General features: G+C 41.2%; 1 protein-coding gene across 1 annotated transcript; it reads right to left on the bottom strand.

The window, feature by feature from the left end:
- Positions 1–51: 51 nt before the first annotated feature.
- pcif1 (phosphorylated CTD interacting factor 1) lies at positions 52–22,196 on the bottom strand. The gene is made up of 16 exons (XM_041979970.1): positions 22,108–22,196; positions 14,935–15,092; positions 14,694–14,818; positions 14,491–14,616; positions 14,246–14,385; positions 14,011–14,165; positions 13,787–13,934; positions 13,597–13,680; positions 13,416–13,515; positions 9,716–9,875; positions 9,470–9,639; positions 7,914–8,000; positions 7,642–7,826; positions 7,330–7,423; positions 7,074–7,249; positions 52–2,957 (listed from the first exon to the last, which is right to left on the bottom strand). The coding sequence occupies exons 2-16, from the start codon at positions 15,062–15,064 to the stop codon at positions 2,636–2,638; spliced, it is 2,202 nt and encodes a 733-aa protein (XP_041835904.1). The 5' UTR covers positions 15,065–15,092; positions 22,108–22,196; the 3' UTR covers positions 52–2,635.
- Between the last annotated feature and the right edge of the window lie 106 nt (positions 22,197–22,302).

Raw genomic sequence — 22,302 nt, forward strand, 5'->3', positions numbered from 1 at the left:
TACTTACATTCTTGTTTTGGAACTGTGCAAAGATTCAGAGCTTTTGAGATGTCATCAGCAAAATAATTATCTTTATTGGGTAAAACTTCGAGTTATCCCGTTCACTGTATATTAGCAGCTGATGTACCTCACAAAAAAAAAAAAAAAAAAAAAAAAAAAAAATACAATGCTACAACAATGTGACTTGTTTTATGTTGCAAGAAGTTATCGTGAAACACTGGATTTCCAAGAGCTCAGCCACACTGCAGGACTGGTACTCAGAATTCTTCCACTGGAAAGACTGACCTTTTTCACTGAAATTTGGTACCCAGTTTTAGACTCACTGGATCTACTGGGACCCAGTGGGATGCATATTGATCAGATTTCTGACCAGCCATGAAGGGTAACCATGATTATTTGTCAAGCTGTGTAAAGTTGAGCTGAAATATGTTTGTAGTGTTTTTTTTTTTTTTTTAAACATTAAACAAAATTTGCTCACATGTCAGCAGCTCACAAGTATAGCCCATATTGTGATTATTTATCTGTTGTAATCCTGCAAATAAAAAAATACATATCAATTTCTAACTCATTCAGGCGCATTTTGTTCAGGCAGTAGCTGTTAGATAAACTAAATATGCAACCAATTAATGAACGATAAATCATTGATAGTGTTATTTAATTTTCTTCAGTTTACCATAATGATGTAAGGTCTGTTTTTTACCTCCAGTTTCAGGTGTTCTAGCTCCATTTTTAGGTATTTTCTTGTTCTCATGATGTTTGTGTGAATGAACTGTTGACTTGGTAAGTATCCACATTTCTATCCAGATGGCTGAACCACTACACGAGAATGTGTTTAACCTGTATCTTGTTACCAAGGCAACCACAACCAGCAACTGAGTCAGTCTGTGTATAGGTCCGATATGAGGTCATTACGTGATGATGTCAAAGCCTAAATTTAGTCTAGAAACAGCTATTAGTAGTTTTTAGTAACTTCCTGTTCTACACATCTGCTGCTGACCCGAGTGTGCTCAGACCCTTAACACCTGATGACAAACACCAGAACCATCACAGGAGACCCCACCAAGCCTGAGTGGAGGTTCTGCTTCTTTTGCCCTGCCCCTGACGGTGATGATGCGACAGGGGCAAAATGACAAGGAGGTCTGGCTTCATTCTGATATTTTTTACTGAGAAGCTGCAGTTTGTCTGCAGGCAGGATGAAGGACAGGTTGTATTTACACTCTGCAGCTGAGAGGACCCTGGAACGGGCCGAGGTCTGATCCTCTGCAGTTCAACAAGACACCACCAGTGCCACAGACAAAGAAAAAAAAACAAACAAAAAACAACAAAACATGTATCAGACTGAAAATAAACTGGAGACGTTTTTAGTTTCTGATTCAAGAATCAAAAGGAGAGAATACGTCAGGTGGCGTTTCCGTGGAAACATGCTCTTCATCATCAGAATGATGATTAACATTAGATGGGCTGTAGTTTGTGATGGGACCAATAAAATGTCTCCACTTCATTTTTGGTCTCCTTACAACGTCATCAGATCAGGTGACAGGAAGTAACGTGTTGGTCACATGACGGCAGTCGTTCTGGTTTACAGCCCATACATGTTCATGCACGACTATACTATGTTATACACTCTACTGTACACACGTTCTGCACCATCATCACACTTTGGTTCTGGTTAAAACAAACTTGGGTTCTGGAAGAACACAAACACATCTCATCTCTTTAAAAAGGTTAAATTAGATCAAATAAAAAAACAACATCAACAGACCTCAAATCAGTCCAACTGTACAGTATTTACACGGAGACAGACGTCTGATAGGTCCACCATCAGCCAAATTGGAAAGCAGACAGCTGCTGCAGAGTCAGAGAGAAGTGGGAGGAGCCAAAAGTCCACAGACTGAACTGGACTAAACCAGACTGAACCATCCCAAACTTTGAATAAAACTGTCCAAATAATAACGCAACATAGAAAAATCAAACAACCATAATAATAATAAAAAAAATGTCAACACATACATTTAATAAAACATCTTCATATTTATGAAAATAGATTTTTTTTAAAGAGGTCACATGACATAGAGGCTACAGAACATTAATGTTAACTAGCGGTCATCAAAACGTGATGTTTATCTTAAACACATGAACATGACTCTGAATGAGGAACGAGACCTGGAGAGTCTCCTGCAGCTCCGCACCATCTTTAACCCCACCCCTTCTGTCCTCGCTCACCAGTCTGAATCCAGCTCTAACGCTTCCACTCCGTCCTTCTGAAGAGGCAGAAGTCCTCCAGATTCTGTCCGAGTCAAAGAAAGATGAGTTCTTTAGAAACGATAGCTGCCTAGCCAAACAATCACCAAGTCCACTGAGAGCCAATCAGAATCCTCCCCAGCCACATGACATCCCAGGTGGCTTGTTATTGGTGGAGCTGTGACACACCTGCTTCTGCCTAAGTTTTTCAGGTACAGGTGCCACACCTGGACATGAATCAGCTGCATGTAGTTCCAGAGATTCAACCAATCACAAGAGCCAACAGATGGAGGGCTTTCAGGGGCGCTACAGGTGCTGGTGAGAGACAATCTAAAGGACAAGATGGCTTCAGAAAACATACACCAGGAGCATGGTCACTACAAGCCCCGTCCTTCTATACAGCAGCTAGCTTATCTTGAGGACTGCTGCTGCTGCTACTGCTGCTGCTACCATTGTTGTTGTTGTCGTCATGGCCACTAGGTGACACCACGTCGCTCTGTGTTCTGTCAGAGGCCTTAGGAGCAGAGTCTCTATCTGTAGGGGAAATGTGGGCGGGGCCAGGAGATGACAGAGAGGAGGTGCGGGACAAAGTTGGGCGGTAAGCTGCCATCAGCTCGGTCAAACGCTCCGGAGTTGGACCCCACTTCGCAAAACCGGCATCGTTCTGGAGGAAAAATACCGCGGTCCCATGTACTGCCCGGTAGTACATCTCATCCCTGAAAAAAACACAAAAACATGCATGGTATCAGAGAAGTACATGTAGCGTATTCCAGCACTCAAGAAGGTACAAATGAGACGCATCAAGAATTTTACTTCCAATGTTTATTCATTTTTATTTTCAGATGGATTCCTCTACAGAGACAGAGAAACTTCTACCCAAGAAGGGGGAGAGTTTGACACCACTCAGGGATTTAAGACTTGAATTGATGTCCAACAGCCAAAGCAGGTCAACTCTTCTCAAAAGAAAGAAGAGTTGGTCCTTACTTAAACCTGCAAACCCACAAATCTGTCATCTGTCAAACTATTATGCGAACCATACTAATGTTTGTTCCAGATGTATGTCCGAAACTGAAGATGTGGAACCCCCTTCCTTTCACTTTTTTTTTTTTTTTTTGTTTTCTCAAACCAGTAAGCTTACTCACATCTCCCACAAGTTTTATCTCAAGACTGTGACACAGACCAGACCATCTTTGCAGATCCTATAACAATGACTTTGTTTAACTAACCCAGATGGGTGCTAAAACTCTGAAAAGGGTTTTCTACACTTCATCAGAAGTACCCTGATGAGACCGTGAAAAGACTTTATCTGAGATATAAGAAAGAACAAAGGTCTTATCATTAAAAAAATGTCTAAATATGTATTGTTGATAACAGGGCTGCAACTAATGACTATTCCGATAATCGATTAGTCATCGACTATTAAAATGACTTATTGGATTATGTATGTCATAATTATTAAATGGCTCTTATTTCACTTTCAGCTTTGAAATCTTGCATGAAGTGTTATGCAAGTCCGACGTGCCTCCTCTTTAAATGTTCAAGCATTGCAGACATACTTCCGTGGTACCCAAGGTCCGCTTTACAAATCTCACATGTATTTAATTTATTTTGTAAGTTAAACGTGAAGTTATCCCAGACTTTTGACGTTCTCTGCCACCGTTTTGCTCCCTGGTCGGTCGCCATATTTTTTCCTTGGTGGACTTTATTGCGCATGTGCAACTCTCAGCAGAGATAAGAAAAGAAGACGATGTCTCACTCAAGTTTTTTTTTTTTCCTTTGAGCATGTGCATTGTGCAGTAGAAGCTGACATTTTACGGGATTCCCACGAGATGGGAATCAATGTTACTATTAATCACGTGATTGGGACGGTACAGGATAAAAAGTTAACGGGAGCAGACGGGAGCGGGAACCAAACAAACAAAAAATAAAAAATAAAAAAAAAGACAGCCCCCGCCATTTTCTAGTATTTGCTCAGTAAACCTACACTGTAACCAAGTATAAAAAGAACTACACTACCCAGAAGCCAACACTGCTTTCCGGCTGCTGCTCCCCTGCTGGAATTGAAATAAAGAATGGAGTTAGCAAACACCTGCGGAGAAACCGATGTGGCAAAAAATGATTTACAACGCAAAGTTGGAAGTAATGACGTGTCTATTGGGTTGGCAGAACTGGTTAGAAAAGGCGGAGATATTAATGAACTTCACGAGAGTCAAGTGCGATGGTTTTTAACACACTGTATGCCGTTTGTAAAACATGTTTAGTTAATGACATTTAGAAATGAGCGAAATACAACTTTATATGTTCTTTTTGGGTTTATTTAACTTTGGTAGACATGGTGTGAACCATGTACTGTTTTATTGTTGTTCCCCCTTGTTTTTGTTTTGTTTTTGTTTTTTTTACAAGTGTAATTGACCTCTAAAAAAAAAAAAGCTAGAAACACTTAGCAGCTGGTCTAAAAAAGAAGGGCGAGAACATTTAATCAAATTCAATGTATTGCCTAAAGACTGGGTCGGGAGTAATTTTTTCGGGATTGGGACAGGATTTTTTCTTTAGCTTTGGCCCAGGATCGGGACGGGACAAGATTTTTTTCTGTGGGAGTAGGATGGGACAGGAGTAATAATGCACTCCCGTGTCATCCTGTATTGTGCAGCTCTCAGCAGAGATAAGAAAAGAAGACGATGTCTCACTCTGTATTTTTTTTTTCTCCTTTTTTTGCTGACAATAGTCGACGGGTACAGACATTGTCGACTGTTTTTATTGCCAACTATTGTGGACAATGTTGACTAATCGTTGCAGCCCTAGTTGATTAGCTATATATATATATATATATATATATATATACTCAAGAGGCAGACCATTGAAGTCATTAGCATGGGTATAATGTTTAATCAACGGGAGTTGATTTATTTATGCTGAGCCTTATCATTCTCTCTGGTTTCTAATGTTTTATCACATTGTTGATATAATCAATTATGGTTAATTTATCCTGTTTGAATGGTTGATTAATGTTCCATTACAATGTGCATCGATTGGGTTTAAAAATGGTAATTTGATGCTCTTAACCAAAGCAATCTCATGAAGCTGCACTGCCTAACCAAGCTGCACGGAGCCTTCTGCTCATTGGCTACACTTCCTTGTGAGTGTGGACAGCGCCAGCTTACTAAGAATTTTTTTCTTCTTGGCTCTCAAAGCTGGACTTTTTTTTTGATATTTTGCCATCCCTCTATGAGTAACGCGGCAGATAACTTTTACTATACACCGACCCAGCAGCGTCTCAGGACATGACTGAATGAGAGGGAGAACCCTGCAGACCAAAAACCTGCGAATCACCACGAGTGATGGATGTTTGGCCTTCATTGGAGCTTTAGTCGGAACTCAACCACCAGCAAGGTTTCCTCTGTGTGCCAGAGTTGTTTACCAGAAACGGTCGTAAGTGGGTCGACTCGGTCCAAATGGAACTGGACGAGTACTACCAGTCTCCTCTCTACTTAACTGCTAAAACATACGGTTGGTTGTCTTACAGAATTGGTGATAGTGAAATAATTTGCCTTTCCAGGAGCTGAATTAGGTTTCCATCTTAAACAGACGATGCCATTTAGCTCCATAGGATTCAGAAATCCTTCCAGCCTCCTTTTTGAATAGTAATGTAAATATTCACTTGATGCAACTTTTCCTATGCAGTTGTAGGCTAGTTAATAAATATTCACATTTATTTAACTAGTCGTTTGTGATTTTACCTTACGAATCATGTCTTTGTCACTTCGAATGAGAACTTACATATTGAGTCTTGAGACTGATTTGATTAATTTGAGTTAGGGCTGGGCGATATAGCCTAAAATAAAATCTCCGATTTTTTTTTTAACCAAATCCGATTTCCGATTTTAGTCGAGTTTTTTTTCTTTTCTTTGACAAAACATAAACTTATTAAAAACGTTCATTTGTTTATATAAATGAACGCCAGCAAAAATTAAGCATATAATGTCCTAACTTTTCCACCATATAAACAACTTCATATCTTACATAGAAATATGCAACACAACTGCATCCGTGATCTCTTTCCATCTGGATCTTTATCATACAGGATCCATGCAGAAATAATTCCCCTGATGAAGGTTGTCTCCTAACTAGAGTTTGTAGGCTAAAGTTGATTTCTGCATCTCATAGAGAGCAGCATTTCTCACTGCAGTTATACGCACAGCTAAATCCCAGGCGTGAGTGAAGGGTCACTTCACTGAAAATCTGTCAGACAAACACCGTTCTGGTGTGGAGGGAGGGCTAAGTCTGCTGCTAACTAACTATGGGAAAAAAAAAATCCAGATTTTCATAAAAATAAATTGCCAGAAATGGAAATAGATTTATCAATTTTATTGATTAATCACCCAGCCCTAATTTGAGTTCATTTATTTATTTACATTAAAAGAAAAAGTTTACAGATAATAATAATAGTTAATATTTTATATTGATTAGTAAAATTAATATTTGATCTAAATATGATTATTGTTTAATGACGCTAGATCACTACATAAACCAACAATATACTAGATACTGGTGAACCCTGTAGGACCACTAAGCACCTCAAGGAAACCTGTAGAACACTGAAGAACCTTGAAGAGCCCTCTTGGACCCCTTAGAACCCATAAAATCCCTGTAGGACTTTGCAGAACACTACAGACCCCCAGAGAACCATGAAGATGCCTGTATAACCCCGTAGGACACTGTAGAACTCTAAATAGAACCCTTAAGAACCATGTACAGTCCTGTAGAGCAGTTAATAACCCAACAGACCCCAATAAAACTTTGAAGAACACTGCAGAACCCTGTGAAACCAGTACCTCTTGCAGATGTGCTGACTCCCAGATCGGTACTCGTGCTCGTATGCCGTAACACTCAGCTGGTGTCGCAGAAATCTGCTTCCCTCCATGCGGGTCAAAGCCGGAGTTACTGGATCTCTCCACTCAGGGACAAAAACAATGAAGGACAGAGGCTCTGAGGACTGGTCCAACAGCTCCTAACAAACACATACCACAGTGAGTCAAGACCAGTACAGACCAGTCCAGTTCAGACCAGACAGTCCAGAGTTGTACTGACCTCAAAGTGTATCACCATGGCATCCATTAGCTCCTCACAGAAAGGAGGATTTGCTTCGAACGAGCCGCTGACTGGTCTGAAGGACAGGAACGGCCTGCGGGTGCAGCAGTAAGTGATACTGGTTACAATCAACACACAAAGGGCCGATGATTCTTAAATGTAGAGGTCAGCAGGGTCAGGAGCAGATGTAAACAAAAGCATCTGTTTACTGAGTTGGAACACCTGAACCAGGTTCCCTCCACCTGAACGCTCTGATGTCACGATTGTGACATCGTGTGGATCTCAGCCAGATGTATGCAGGTGCAGTCTCACCCTCTGGATCCGAAGAAGCCATCAATGTCGGGGAAGGCGGAGCAGAACTGTTTAAAGTAGCAGTTGAGCGGGGATGCAAAACACTCAAAGGAAACTCCAAACTGTCGGTTCAACGCTTCAAACACAGACACTGGCAGCGCCCCCTGCAGACCCGTCCCTTCGTTAACGCTGCTGCCAAACATCCCCTGGACACACAGTCACATCTGGTTAATGAAGACCTGTCGTCATGGAGACAGATGGTGAAACCTGACAGGCAAACAGAATCAGCTGACCTGGTATCTTTTGAGGAGGGACCAAACTCTTGACAGGAACTTCTCAAAGCGAGGGTCGTCAATACAGCTGTACCTGTACAACAACTCCTGTACAGATAGATGAGGAGAGACAGGTCAGCGGGCAAGAGACAGTGATCTAAGTCGAACTCAGGGGTGTGCAGCTCCGGTCCTTAACGGCCACAATCCTGCAGGTTTAGATTTAGGTTCATGTTATGACATTAATCTGATTCAGGTGTGCTGCAACAGGAAACATCCAAAACCTGCAGGACTGCGGCCCTTGAGAAGCGACTTTGTACACCCCTGATCTAACTGTACAATCACCCCTGATCACTGATGCATCACAAAGAGGAACATCAGAACCATGAGGACCAGGGATGGGAGTAACAGCGTTAAAATAAATGGTTATATTAACGGGGTTACTTTTTACAGTAACTGGTAATCTATTTACTCTTTCCATCGTTACAATGCTGTTAGCCTCACTGAGGATAAAACGTTTTGTTTTGGGTGAACATAAGTTTAACATTTGCTCGGACTATATTGTGCTGATGCAGAGTGATACAGCTGAAACTGGGGAATACACTCAGCAGAAGAGTTGCCATGTTGTGGTGTGACCAGGTGCAAGCTAAGAGGGTCCGCACAATTTGTCACAGTTTTCACTCCATTTAAACCAGGCGACCAGCCGGGGCATCAGCCGGACGACCTGCTCAGATCTGACAGCTTGGTCGGCGAGAATGCCTTTTAACCACGAAACAAACAAATCAGTTGGTTTTCCAATAAACAGAAAATGTTCCAACCTAATAAATAAGTTGATGTAATGGACACTGTTGCACTTTGCAGACTACAACCTGAAAAATATGTGTACAAAATTATGGCTTTTTATTAATGCCTCTTTTGTTTTGGTAAAGCATCTTTCCACCGGCAAACACTTTCTTTTCGCCCGGGTCATCGCCTGGCTGACGTGAGCAGACACACAGACGAGAAACACCTTTCCTGAGGAGGAGACGGAGACTTCCAGCAGCATGAGATTAGTGTCGATTTTTCTAGTAATTTATTCCACTGGGTTGCTATTTGATTCATTAGTCAGATCTAATATTTTGGTTTTATTATGAATAAATAAACATGCAGATGAATTTAAAATTCCGTTAAAGGGAACATTTTAAAATATTTTTTACAAAAGCAACAGAGTATGCACTCTTCTGTTTAATTACTTTTTTAATGCTGTAACTCAGTTACTAACGTCGTACTAATTATTTTGTGCAAAAAGTAACTATAATGAATTACTTTTTTAAAGTAATGTCCCCAACACTGGTGAGGACAGACATCACTATCCCTCAGAAACCTGAGGACAGCTGTCGGTACCCGTCAGAACTGTGACAATGACCATCAATACTCAAAACTGTGGTGAGAACCGTCGGTACCGGTCAGATCCCTGAGGATGGCTGTCAGTACCTGTCCGAACTGTGAGGACGGTCGTTGGCTGCTGTTAAAATGTTGAGGACGCCGTCGGGTCATACGAACCGCTATGAGATCGCCATTTGATACCTGTATGAACTTACCAGCTTGCTGAAATGACCTCGGTTGACTTTGACCATCTCCCCTCTGAAGCGCAGACACGCCACATCATTTTCAAAGTGCAGCTCGACTCGGGGGAGGGGCGGCGTCGGGGTCGCTAGTCGAACTGGGTAACAGTAGACCAACCGGGACTGTGGCGGCGAAGCACATGTCTCTGCAGGACAGAATTCAGGTCACCAACACAGACATGCTAAGGAACACACAGGGTAGCAACATATGTATGTGTGTACCTGCGGGTGGGTCCTGCAGCAGGCTTAGGTGTGTCTGCCGCAAGCGGCGGCTGTACTCTGCAGAAAGCTGGTAGATCTTGGAGCAGATTCCCTCCACCGAGTCTTTGGCGACGGCGGTGACGTGAGGACCGCACTGCTGCCTCAGGTGTTCCAGACGGTCCTGCAGACACAGCAGGTGGACTCACTGACTGAACTCTACTTGTCAGAACAGGTGAGTCCAAACAGGTACTGATGAGCAGAGCTGCATGACTCATCTGAGCCATGACTACAGCAAGACTATATGGATAAAAGGATCAAATCAGAAGATGGCCAACTTGTCTCGGTTTAGGAAGAGGTCCGGACTAGAGATGGGCATATCAATAGTCTGGAGTCAATATCTTGATATCTGAAGGTCAAAATATTTGAATCGTATTTTTTTGTAACAAGACGCCACTGTCTTAATACAAAACACGCAGTTTGTTTCCCCTTCTGAGTTTTGGGTAATAAAATTGGGTGTGAAAACAGCCAGGTGTGTTCCTTCCATGTCTGTCTCGTCACATGAGGTAGCCAGTCAGATGTCATGATGATGCTTGTGTTAAGTAATGGTGCTTTAATATTTTACTTATTTAATGTTGGTTCTTCTGAATTGTCTTATTTTATTTTCACTATTATATGTTCTATTTTAATATATTCAAGAAATTTAGATACTCAATTTGTAATCTAATTATTTGATCATTAGACATTTATTTCCATTTTATTTAAAAAATATATAAATAAATAAGATTTAATTTTTCAATAATTTTTGTAGTATTCTTATAAGCATTATAAGCAAGTATTTATGTTCATAAGTTTTATTTATATTGCTTACTATTCTCATAATAAAGATATCAATGCACACTGTACAATTGTGTGATTTTCCTTTAATGGGTAAAAAGTATCAGTATTGATGAAAATGTACCATAAACTAATGGAATTGTATCTAAAGGAAATTTTTTTTATCTTTATCCAGATCAGAGATGGATGCTGAGTATAGAGTCGACTAAACTGATGGTCCAAAAGACAAAAAAAAAAAAAAAAAAAAAAAAAAAAAAAAAGACTGCCGCTGTTTTAGCTTTAAGCTAACAGACAAAACAGAGACAAACTGGAGAATCACAGATGGTAAATTACATGGAAACAACTGACAGATGAATAAATGATGACAACAATAAAATAACGTGCAACTTAAATACTAATGATGAAGGTGTTTACGGTGGAGTTGCACCCAGACAGTTACGTGCATGCACACAGACGTTGTACATGAACAAGTTCAAAAGAACGCATTCATTGAACATGTTTGTTCATTTAAGTGAGGTCCAACAGCAGTCTCTGCCTACATTTACCTGGCTCTACACCTACTTCACACTACGTTACCCACGATGCACTGCACACTCAAGTCCTGCTCTAAAACGGTTATGTGCAGGTGAAAAGAGGCGCTGCAGATGAAGAGTGCACATCAGACGCATAGTCTGCTTATGATTATTTATGGGTATATTACATACTGTCTAAAAATTAAATGACATTTCTGTGATTATTATGACGGCTGGCGCATAAAAAAGCAGAACGTCAGCTTCGTCAACTTCTAATTATGAAAGGCGAGGAGTTGGAGCAAATGGAAGAGGTAAGAGGTAAGCTGAAAATAACAAAAAAATAACAAAAAAAATGAAGTTATGTTACACCAAATTAGGTTATTTTTGTCCTTTTTCCACACATCTGTTTCATATGCATATCTATTTTGTGTGATAGAATTTAAGGTCTAGTTTAAGTGATTTCATTGAAAGACAACACTTTAATTTCTTTTCTTTCGTAAGTCCAGTCTATCACCTTCACTCGAAACCTAAAAATTTTATAAATGAACTGAACTTTGAACTAGTTCATAAGAAGCATGAACTTGCACAACTTTGAGATAAGCACACTGCCACTCGCGGACAGAGGCTCCATTCACCCTGAAGGCAAAAGTGACTCAAATATGACTTTCTGGTCCATATGTAACATACAGCTGATCTTTTTATTGCAGTCTGAACAGCACAAATCCATTTTTTTTTTCAAATCCAACGCAGGCCACTTACATATGTGGTACTAAATAGGATATATATCCAATCTTTTTCAAAGCAACCTCAGACATGCTGCATTTTATCTGACTTTTAGGTCACTGTAGTGCTGGCTGTTACACAAAAAGCCATTGTTCAGATTTATGCTCTTTTATTCTCCTCAATCTCCTTTTTTCTCTTATCAGTTGATCAAAATTCTGTTGGTTCCGACTGTGGAACACAATGAAGTCTGATGGAGGCCGCATTTAAATGATAAGTTCAACAACCATTAAAAAACATCCGACTTCTGATAAAAGAAAAACAAAAGCTGGATTTGAACATTAAGACCTGCAGTGTGAACTTAGTGAGCGCATGTCGGAAAACACGTCACCCACCTGTCAAATATCTGACTAAACTATCAGCGTTTTTTAAAGTCTTTCTGAGAGGTGAATATGTAAACACACCGGAGTATTTCTCCTGCTCCGGTGTTGCGTCGAGAACTTCATGTCAATCATGGAGATGCAGCTAAACAAGCTGAATCTACAATCATTTTCATTATTTTTGACTCATATTAAAGCTTAAAATGGATCCAATATTCTTTTTAAGTTTAGTTAACGTCAAGATGTTCATATTCAGAGCAACTCCACTCAGTAAAACTGTTTTGAATCACTTCATCAGGACATTTCAGAAAGTTAACTTTTTTATGTTCTATGTTGTTTGTCACAGCGTTTCAGTCATTTTGGGAAAATTTATCCACAATGAGGTTTGAAAATGCAACTTCAAAACTGATTGTACCTATTAGAGAATGTTTAAATTATTTTATTATAATTATGTCATATTCATACAGTAACGGTGTAATGGTAATTACAGTGTGCCTGTATGAAAGTTACATGTAGGAAACTACTGATGAATGAAAATAGACCAATTATGTGTCTGTAATTCTGCACATGTAGGGGGATTCTGCTATATGATCTGCCTGCTAGTTCTTTAAGTGTTTGTGTTGTCAAACACAACACTTTGTAAGCTGGAAACCTGGGGAAACATTGTACGTCTTCAGAAAGAAAGAAATCACTGACTATAAGATGCTCTGACAAGCTGGAGTGTAAAAGAATCAGCAATATGAGGTTCCACCAAAAGATCCAACATGGTCAGGTTCAGATTTCGTAAAATTGAAAGTGGCACCAGCTGGCATCAGGTAGAAACCATTGACAGCAGAGGAGTGTTTATACATAAAGTTTGTCATTTTATAATAGTTTTGAGTTTCAGGGGTTCTAAAATCGTGTTTTTGAGAAGTAGTTTTTATTCATTTACTACCTCCTGAGAGTAAACAACTTTGCTGCAATAAGTTATTTATTTCTGGTTAACAATTCAGAATAATCTATCATTTTGATATCATCACACAGCTGAGCCTTAAACAAAGATCCTGTACTTTGACCAGATGACTCACTACTGGCTGAAGCAGGATTCAGAAACACGCTGCTGTCACACAATAGTTCAGGCGATTTGATTGGCTGCTGCCTCAAGTCACAACAGAACATAAAAGTAAGGCACTCAGAATTCAGTTTCGGAACGCAACGTTGTTTCATCTGAGGTGAATGTAGACGCCTGAAATGTGTATGACCTTGTTGTTTGGTGACTCAGAAACATGAAGTTACCATGTAGTCCTCTTTGCTGGCGGAGTGATCTCTGCGCAGCCAGTTCATAGTGTCCTCGGCGTTCCACTTCACCACCTTCCTGCTCTCTGGACTCGCATTCCTGCACAGGTAGAGGTCAACATCAGCTGCGCCCACTGACATCAGTGGGATAAAGCCGTGTGATTGGGCCGCTGTGACCTACCTGGAGTCAATCATCCTCTTGGCAGCTTCAGCGTACTTAAACAGCAGCTTTCGGGCCTCCTCTTTGTACTTGATACGAGACAACCTGCAACATCAATTCATGATCAATGCATGATCTCAGAAACTTTCTGGACAGGTTGTTGACCTGTCACATGAATGCTGTGGGCGGAGTCATGCGCATAGGTGCGTACCTGATGGGGATGTCGTTCATCACCTCTCTAAACATAGACGAGGAGACGATGGGCTCACAGTCGCTCGGCAGTAACGGGTCGTGGCCTTTATCAATTACTTTTCTCTCCAGCAGCCAACGATTGAACGACTCCCGCGGCGGATCAATACCTGACACAGATAGATGGCAGCTTGTCAGCGCACTACTTACGCATGTTCAGGTGTGTTTCAGACAGGAAGTGCGTACCTTCTCTCTGGTGGCACAGCTCGTGGTAGTGCTGCCTCAGCTTGGTGACCAGTTGTGCTCGCTGCAGCTCAATCTCGGGGTGTGGAGGCAGGTGACTGGCAGGGGGCTGCTCTCTGATCACGGCATTGGTCTGGATGTCCAGATCCCAGTAGATCCTGAAACCACAACCGATAGCCAATCTATAAATCCTTCTGAAGGGAAACCAACAGGAAACACATGTGACCTGAAAACTCACACAGCTGGTCGGTATGGGGCAGGGGCGGGGCTAGGGGTTGTGGTTGTAGGTGTGGCTGTCTGGGCCTGTTTGTCCTCAGAGGCGGCACTCCAGGGTTTGACTCCAGGGGCGCTGGGAGAGATGGGCGTGGTGGGCTCCACCTGGAAACATCAGACACACCTTGTCAGTAGACCACACTTCCCATAAGCCCCTGCACATCAATCACATGATCACCTGAGACTCAGCTACAGGGAAACATGTTTCACCTTTGCACGTTTTAAACTGTTAGGCCCCGCCCCTTGCTCTTCAGAGCTCCTCCTCTTCCTCTGACCATTGCCTACGTTACTGTCGCCCCCCTCTGCAGGAGCTGCATTCAGACCTAAAGGATCGGACTGAAAACAAAAGAGTCAGAACATCCACCTTCAGGTTGTTTACCAACATCTGTTGTTGTTGATCATCACCGACTCACAATGACATCATGCTGACCCAGAACTGGAACCTCCCACAGGCTTTGATTAGTGAATCTGTTGAAGTAGTACGGCCGGTTCTCCCTTCGAGACCAGCACTTGGACCATCCGGCCTGGACCAACTCGTCTGTCAGGACAGATCAGAGACAAACAAGTGAGATAGACAGGTGATGCATATGGCTGAGATGGACAGGTGAGAGGTAGTGTGAGGACCTGAGCCTCAGATGGGTCAAACAGGTGTACCTGGTAGCTCAGGTGTTTTGGAGGTGGTGGATGGAGAAAGGGGCGTTCCCTGAGCAGAGGTGGAACTAGAGGGAGGCATTATAGTAGCGGCCGCCTCCCCCTTCACCAATCCTTGGCTGTCATTGGACATCTCAGCTGCTCGTCAGAGTGACATCGACCTGAGGACAAGAAGTGACATGGACCTGGTGACAGGTTTCATTTTACGTTATTGATTTTGCTGATCTTTGAAATCACAATAGTTCAACTTTGTTCCCAGATTTTGATAAATCTTTTGACAATATTTAACACAACTTTGTTTTAAGCCTTAGAAAAAATGTGGTTTCAGCCCATATTTTTGTTCATCCAACAAGATCGTAAATATGTTAAATGCTCAGTCAGTTAAACTGTATACAGGTACCTCTCCCAGATTCAACCTAAAGCAGGCAAAGCAGATCTAAAGCAGCTACTCAGTTGGGTCCAACAAGGGACGCAGCCCCGCAGGTTTTCAATGTTTCCCTGCTCCAACACACCTAAAAAATTAAACTGACCCTACAGCCAATGAAGTTCTGCACAATGACTTATTAATTTGAGTCAGGTGTGTTGGAGCAGGGAAACATTAAAAACCTCCAGAAACTAAAGCCCTTGTAGGACCTAATTTCAATCAGGGGTGTGAAAGCCAGGAAGCATCGAAAACATGCAGGACAGTAGAGCAAGAGGTCTACAGTTGGTAATCATTGTTCTAGTGCCTCTGGACTCAGTAAGTGTGACCCGTTAACCCTAAAAAACTGAAGAGCTTCCTCCATCTGTAACATTCCTGTAATAGAATCTGTCACCTAGCTCAATGTAGCTATCAAGAAAAAAGAAAGCATAAGATGCTCTTTGAACTTCAACTCTATCATAGGAAAGATTAAAAAAATATGCATTAGAAAAAAGGAAACTAAATTCATGGTATTAAAGAAATCTACCAATTAGAGGAAAAATATTGCTAACCAACCCCAAGGGCATTTTCTCGTCTGACTATGCAGCCTGGTCTCCTGCTGTAAAAAAACAGACTGCTGTGTCTGTTGATTAAATGCTTTATAAGTTTGTGTGGACGAAAAGGAGACTTAAAATTAGGAAATCAATTATTTATAGGGCTGGGCGATATGGCCTAAAAATAAAATCTCCGATTTTTTATAACCAAATCCGATTTCCGATTTTAATCGATTTTTTTTCCTTTTCTTTTACAAAACATAAACTTATTAAAAACGTTCATTTGTTTATATAGATGAATGCTAGCAAAAATAAAGCATATAATGTCATAGCTCTTCCACCATATAAACGACTTCATATCTTACATTGAAATATGCGACACAATGCATCCGTGATCTCTTTCCATCTGGATCCTTATCATACAGGATCCACTGCAGAAATAATTCCCCTGATGAAGGTTGTCTCTTAACTAGGGTTTGTGGGTTAAGTTGATTTCTGCATCTCATAGAGAGCAGCATTTCTCACCGCAGTTATACGCACAGCTAAATCCCAGGCATGAGTGAAGGGTCACTTTAATGAAAATCTGTCAGACAAACACCGTTCTGGTGTGGAGGGAGGGCTAAGTCTGCTGCTAACTAACTATGGAAAAAAATCCAGATTTTCAAAAAAATTAATCTCCAGAAATGGAAAATTCGATTTATCGATTTTATCGATTAATCGCCCAGCCCTAATTATTTATTTCTAAAACTTGGTGGACTTAAATTCTTATTACTTTGTAGTTGCAATATTGAAAAAGAATCTCCTTAAAGCCATCTAAATTCCATAAAGTAAGGCATATTCCCTGGTCCTTAATTCATAAACATAATTACTTTCCCCACTCAGAGACATTTTATATAAACATAAATCTTAATTGTTAAAAAACTGGTTGGACCATGGTCTTTATTTAGTGAAGCAGCTCTTCAACTCTTATGGTGTTTAAATGTTGTACTCCAAACTTCTAGACAAGTATTTCCAATATCACTAAAGGAATACACTCCCGTTGTTGAAGCTATGTTGTTGCACACCAACGTCATCAACGAACAAAACTGTGGGAGTAATCGCTATATTGGGTGTACCTGCCGTCTGTTGATTTAGCAGTGGATCTCTAATTTTTAATGTCCATGTTATTTAGAATTTAGAACGTTGTGTACTCGGCTACAGCAGCAGCTTCGTGGTCAACTCACAAAAAAGAAATTAACCAGTGGATTTTCATCCTCCATTTCCATTTTGTGCAGTAAATACGTTGGATAAACATCCCAGAGAACAGTGGACTTCTGCAGGAAGTTCTCCAGCTGATGTGCTTCTGGCTGACTGTGGTTGGATATAAAGGACAGTTTGGGCTTTATGTGTGCAGAAGTAAAGATGGCTGCATTTACAACGCGTCAGCAAGATGAATGGGATGAGAGAACAAGTGCGGTACACCTGAGAATACATGCAGAAATGGTTAGTGGCTGCGTACGTCATTTTAAATGCAATGGTATTGATCTGGATGAAACTCCATGTGCAGATGGGAACATCACTTTCATCCACCAGATTATGATGTTTGTTGTTCTCTGATTATGAGTCCCAGTGTTGTTCTGTCATTCAGGACTGTTAACTCTTTTCAGATGTTTCAGAGTAGATCTGCCATCAGATCCAGTAAAGTTTTATGTATATTTGATTGTTCTTGTAATAAATAAATATATTTCCTCATATTTTGACTGTTTTCGTATTTTTTCTGCTTCTTTTGTAAGATATTTAGTTAATCTTTCCATTTAGACATCTGTCTCTTTTATAATTTCCAGATTATAAAAAATGAATCTGCACCAATGATATATTTGATTTCAGAATCAACATATCAGAATAATACATGTTTAATAAATGATCAGTATGATGGTGTAATTGTAGCTGACAGTTTGTAGACTCAGCAGGTTCAGCAGATTGTAACCATCTAACTTTTTAATAATTTGTGTTTCTGCATCAAAACGACTTTTCTCTTCTGAGTTTATGGCTGTGAGGACATTTTTTTTTAGCATGATTTAGACATGTTCACTAGTGAGAAGCCTGAATGTGTCAATGGAAACAATAGCCGGATGCCCTCAAAATGTTGGAGAAAGCCGAGGTGATTCATGTGTTCTCTCATTAGTTGTAATGCTTCTCAAAACCTCTGCAGCTTCTGAACTGACCTGACTGATATTACTATCCCTCAAGCCTGTTTTTCCCACTAAATAAAAACAAAAAAATAGACATACTTAATTTCAAAAGGACATGGTTTCTATTCCAGTTGTGGCATCTGACTGACAGTTTTGACTCCACACCTGGGGCCTCATTTATAAACGTTGCGTACACAGGAAACGGGGCCTGAAGCTGGCGTATGTCACTTTCTGCGCAAAGGCTGTGATTTATAAAAACAAACTTGACAGGAGAGTGCTCACACCTGTACACAAACATTTTGGAGACGGGGGAAACTGGCAGCACAGCTGGTGAATTTAAGCCACATTTGTCTTGTGCATTTAACCATTCATATCAGACACTCGTAATCATAAACGCTGAGGCCTGCAACATTATAGATGTGTTGCTGAATGAAGCCATACAGTCTATAAGCACTCATTTAAGAGTTACAGCACAGTATCTTCATATGTACATCTTCAAATTATATAGCGATGGCACTTATTGGTACATTTACTGTGACATGGTGTGTAGTATTTGGTGTAATTACTGAGTTAACATTTAAATACTGCAGTGATACTCATGCTAAAGGCTTCACAATGGATGTGTTGGTACTGCTTGAAAATTATGCCACAGATTTCCTGGCGTATGATAATGACTGGCTGAAAAACCGATTTAGATTCCCTAGAGCAGTGCTCTCAGATCTATGTACTGAACTGGGCCCAGTGTTAGATCGACCAACCGGCCAGAACCGTGCAATCCTGATGCATCTGCAGCTGTTGACCACTATCGGGTTTCTGGCAACCGGCTCTTTCCTGCGGGAATTAGCCGACAGGTAGACCGATATGTGTTTGATATGATCAAAATTATATCCTTAGGTCTGGAATATATCTCAACCATCCCTGTATGCAATAATACCAGTCGTTTTGGATGTCATTATTATAAAGACTACTCAATGGTCTTTATCAAGCATCAACATCAAAAGGGTATTTGCAGCAACGTCCAGTTTCCCAAATGTAATCGGAGCGATTGACTGCACTCACATTGCTATGAGCGTTCCGATTGAGAAAGAATCTGTCTATGTGAACTGTAAAAATGTACGGTCAAGTCGTTTGCAACGCAAACATGGTTCTGACAAATTTAGTGGCACGGTGGCCTGGGTCAACTCATTCATCCTGACGCACAGCAGTGTAGGGGATATACTGCAGGGAGGCGCTGTGCGTGATGGCTGGCTCCTTGCTAAGTAAACACACACTGTAGAAATTCTAACAATTAAAACCTGATTCATAATAACTGCGTCAGTGGCTATCCTGTGGTGCAGGCTCGTCACCATTTACAAACCTGCAAAGAGCAGAGGAGGTGTGTTAATGTGGGCCACACTCTTGCACGTGCTGTTGTGGAGCAAGCCATTGGCCTCCTCAAAAACCAGGGGAGGTGTTTGGACGCATCGGGGGGCCAGACTGATTTACCATCCCAAAAAGATGTGTAGAATAATCATGGCGTGTAGTGTCCTGCACCCCTAAATAAAATGTTTTTGAAAGCCTCCACCCCACCAACAAGCACCTCAACTTCAGTCTCCATGACTTCTCATGTCTTCTCAGCCATGAATAAGCTTAAAATGCCAAAGGTCAGCTGGTTAAATTTATAAACATAAGGTATTTTTCATTGACCATTTATGGTTGAATGAAGGGTGTATAGGAGGCAGGATATGAACCAGTTACACCTGTGCAAACTTTCAGGAAGAGTTTGATTTATAAAGAGGAAATTGCTCCCATCTGTGTGTACGCCTGGTTTTATGTTCTGGCACACTCAAACTTGGACTCAAACTTGATTTTTTGCACATGTACATTTTTAGTAATGATCCTATGTACAGTTTTATAAATGAGGCCCATGAACAGTAAGAAAATCTGGTGTTGTAAATATAAGAATATAAATAAAATTAAGGAAGTATCTCTGAAAAATATTAATCGGTTTTAACCCTTGAAGTTAGTTTGTTTCAAAGATACAAAAAGGATATTGATGTTACCTGCTCATTTGTAACAATTTGTAGAAGATCTATATAATTTGCTCTGGTCCTGTCATTTGTCCTGTGATTTCTGGTAAGATGCCTGCTCATTTATTTCTCAAAAAACTGATAGATTATTATTTATTATGTGTTGTTTGGTTCCTTTCACGTGCTCCCAACCAATCAGATCAATTATCAATCCATTTCTGTTACTTGCAAAATACCATATTTATAACTCACAAACATTTAGCTTTAATCTTTAAAAAAGGAGCTCAAACATTATTGTATTATTAACATTCTAATAGCAGGAAAGCCACGAAAACCACTGAACTATAGCTGCTCTATAACATTTAACTGATTAACATATTTTTTAACGGTCTGATTCCCTGGAATTGTTGTTCATGCATGCCTCATTTTTATTGTATTTGTTGTATTAACAAACTTTTACAATAAAGTTTGTAAAACAAACAAACAAAAAAAAAACTTCTGCGTTCTGGTCTGTGGAGTGAATGCAACCATGAGGGAAGCTTGTTGCCTCCCAGATCCCTCACAGAGATGCTACAACTGACAGGCATACAGAACCACAGATACCGGCGTCATCTGACACATCTCAACCCAGACTTGATCCTGACCTGAAACTGGAACCATGTCTGTGCTGCTTCAGATGTTTTCTATATAAACAGAACCCAGTGATAAGGTGAAGAAAGTGGTTCTGGTTTACACAGACTTTAAGTGCAAACTGCAGTGGTCTGCAGGTTCTGCTCACAAGCTGTAGAACCTGACCCAATAAAAAGACCCTGACAGGCTGCTGCTTCATGTATGTATGATACGTTTAATGACAGGTGAAAATAATTGGATTGTTCTGGACTGCATTTTGGACGGTGCTTTAGTCAACATCGGTTGTGTTTTTTAAATATGCTATGAAAAAAAATTAAATTTGAACCGGTTCTGTCACCAGCTACGTGGGTCGTGGTTTCTACATATTGTTTTAGGGCACGTCAGTTGGTTAAGAAAGAAAGATGCGCACGGACCAGCAGAACCAGTCATTTCGCTTGGTTACAGGTTCATGAACATCTGGAAGACCCGGATGTTACACCGTCCTGGTTCTACTTTCATGAAAGACCGGGTCACAGATCAATGTTTTGGTGATTTACTGATCAACAGAAACAAAAATCAATCATTTTTCTTTGATCAGAAATCTGACGGAACCAAGCTGCTGCGGATCACAGTAAACAAAACCACAGCACTTCCCGCTGGACCGTTTTAATGTCTGGAAAATTATTTCAGTTACGACCGGAACCCCCGAACAGTACCAGAACTGTGTGATTTTGGCGCTAACATGTCAAACAACTGTATTGTGGATGTGACGGTCTCTACGGTACCAGATATAAACCAGTCCAGACTGGGTCGGTGACAGTCTGAAGGCGATATTGTTATGAGCATGTTGTTGATTAAAATTGATTTGGGTGATCTATCAGCAGTAGAGTTTCCGGTGTCTAGAAAGACATTAAAGCGCGTTATTGATACATTTGAACGTGTTTTCCTCCTTCACGCAGAAATGAGCGCCATAGTTACACGCATGCGCCTGGCAGATTTTCCAAAAAAACAGGGAGGAGGGGGAGCAGAGTGGGGGAGAACAACAAAAGGCTGCGGCTGCTCGTTGAAGCCCGCGCTCAGCACAGGGACACAGTGGCCGTCGGTACTGATCCCGGTAGACTAGAACCGGATCAAACTTCTGTAAATATGCGGAGCGACTGTAACCTTCCGTTGGTTCAGCTGTTAGCGGCCATTTGACGCGTCCCGTTCGGCTTGATCAGACACACACAGCTGCTACTCAGTGCTCAGGAGCTGCTTCTCACAAGATGGCGGACACGCCCCTGCCGCAGATCTGCGCGCCCCCAGCAACATTTCTTCTCCGTGTTACAAACTCTGACGCCCCACGCACCCGCAACCCAGTTAATCAGCCAGTCGAAACTTTCAGCCGCGTGTCGGTGTGATCGGAGCGGACCTGAAGGCTCTTCAGCTCTTACCTTGACTGTTTACACAGCAGAGAGTTGCGAGTCCTGCGAGCTTGATTCGAGTCCTCCGCTCCGCTCCCTCCCCGCCTGCTCAGACATCTTTACAGGGACCAGGCAGAGCCACTGCGCAGGCGCAGCGACTGACCCGCTTCCTGTGCCGACGTGTCTGGTTCCCGCTGCCATGTTGAGAAGGTCAAATATGTTCCA

This window comes from Melanotaenia boesemani, chromosome 3 (assembly GCF_017639745.1).
Source record: "Melanotaenia boesemani isolate fMelBoe1 chromosome 3, fMelBoe1.pri, whole genome shotgun sequence".
NCBI classification, from domain to species: Eukaryota; Metazoa; Chordata; class Actinopteri; order Atheriniformes; family Melanotaeniidae; genus Melanotaenia; species Melanotaenia boesemani.

Bases quoted from the DNA above. Each gene is read 5' to 3' on its own strand.
- pcif1 (XM_041979970.1), bottom strand. From the start codon at position 15,064: ATGTCCAATGACAGCCAAGGATTGGTGAAGGGGGAGGCGGCCGCTACT. The intron at 7,827-7,913 runs GTCAGCTGATTC...CTGTGTGTCCAG, and splicing joins CCCTCCTCAAAAGATACCAG to GGGATGTTTGGCAGCAGCGT. The intron at 2,958-7,073 runs GTACTGGTTTCA...TGTTTTTTTCAG, and splicing joins AGTCAGCACATCTGCAAGAG to GGATGAGATGTACTACCGGG.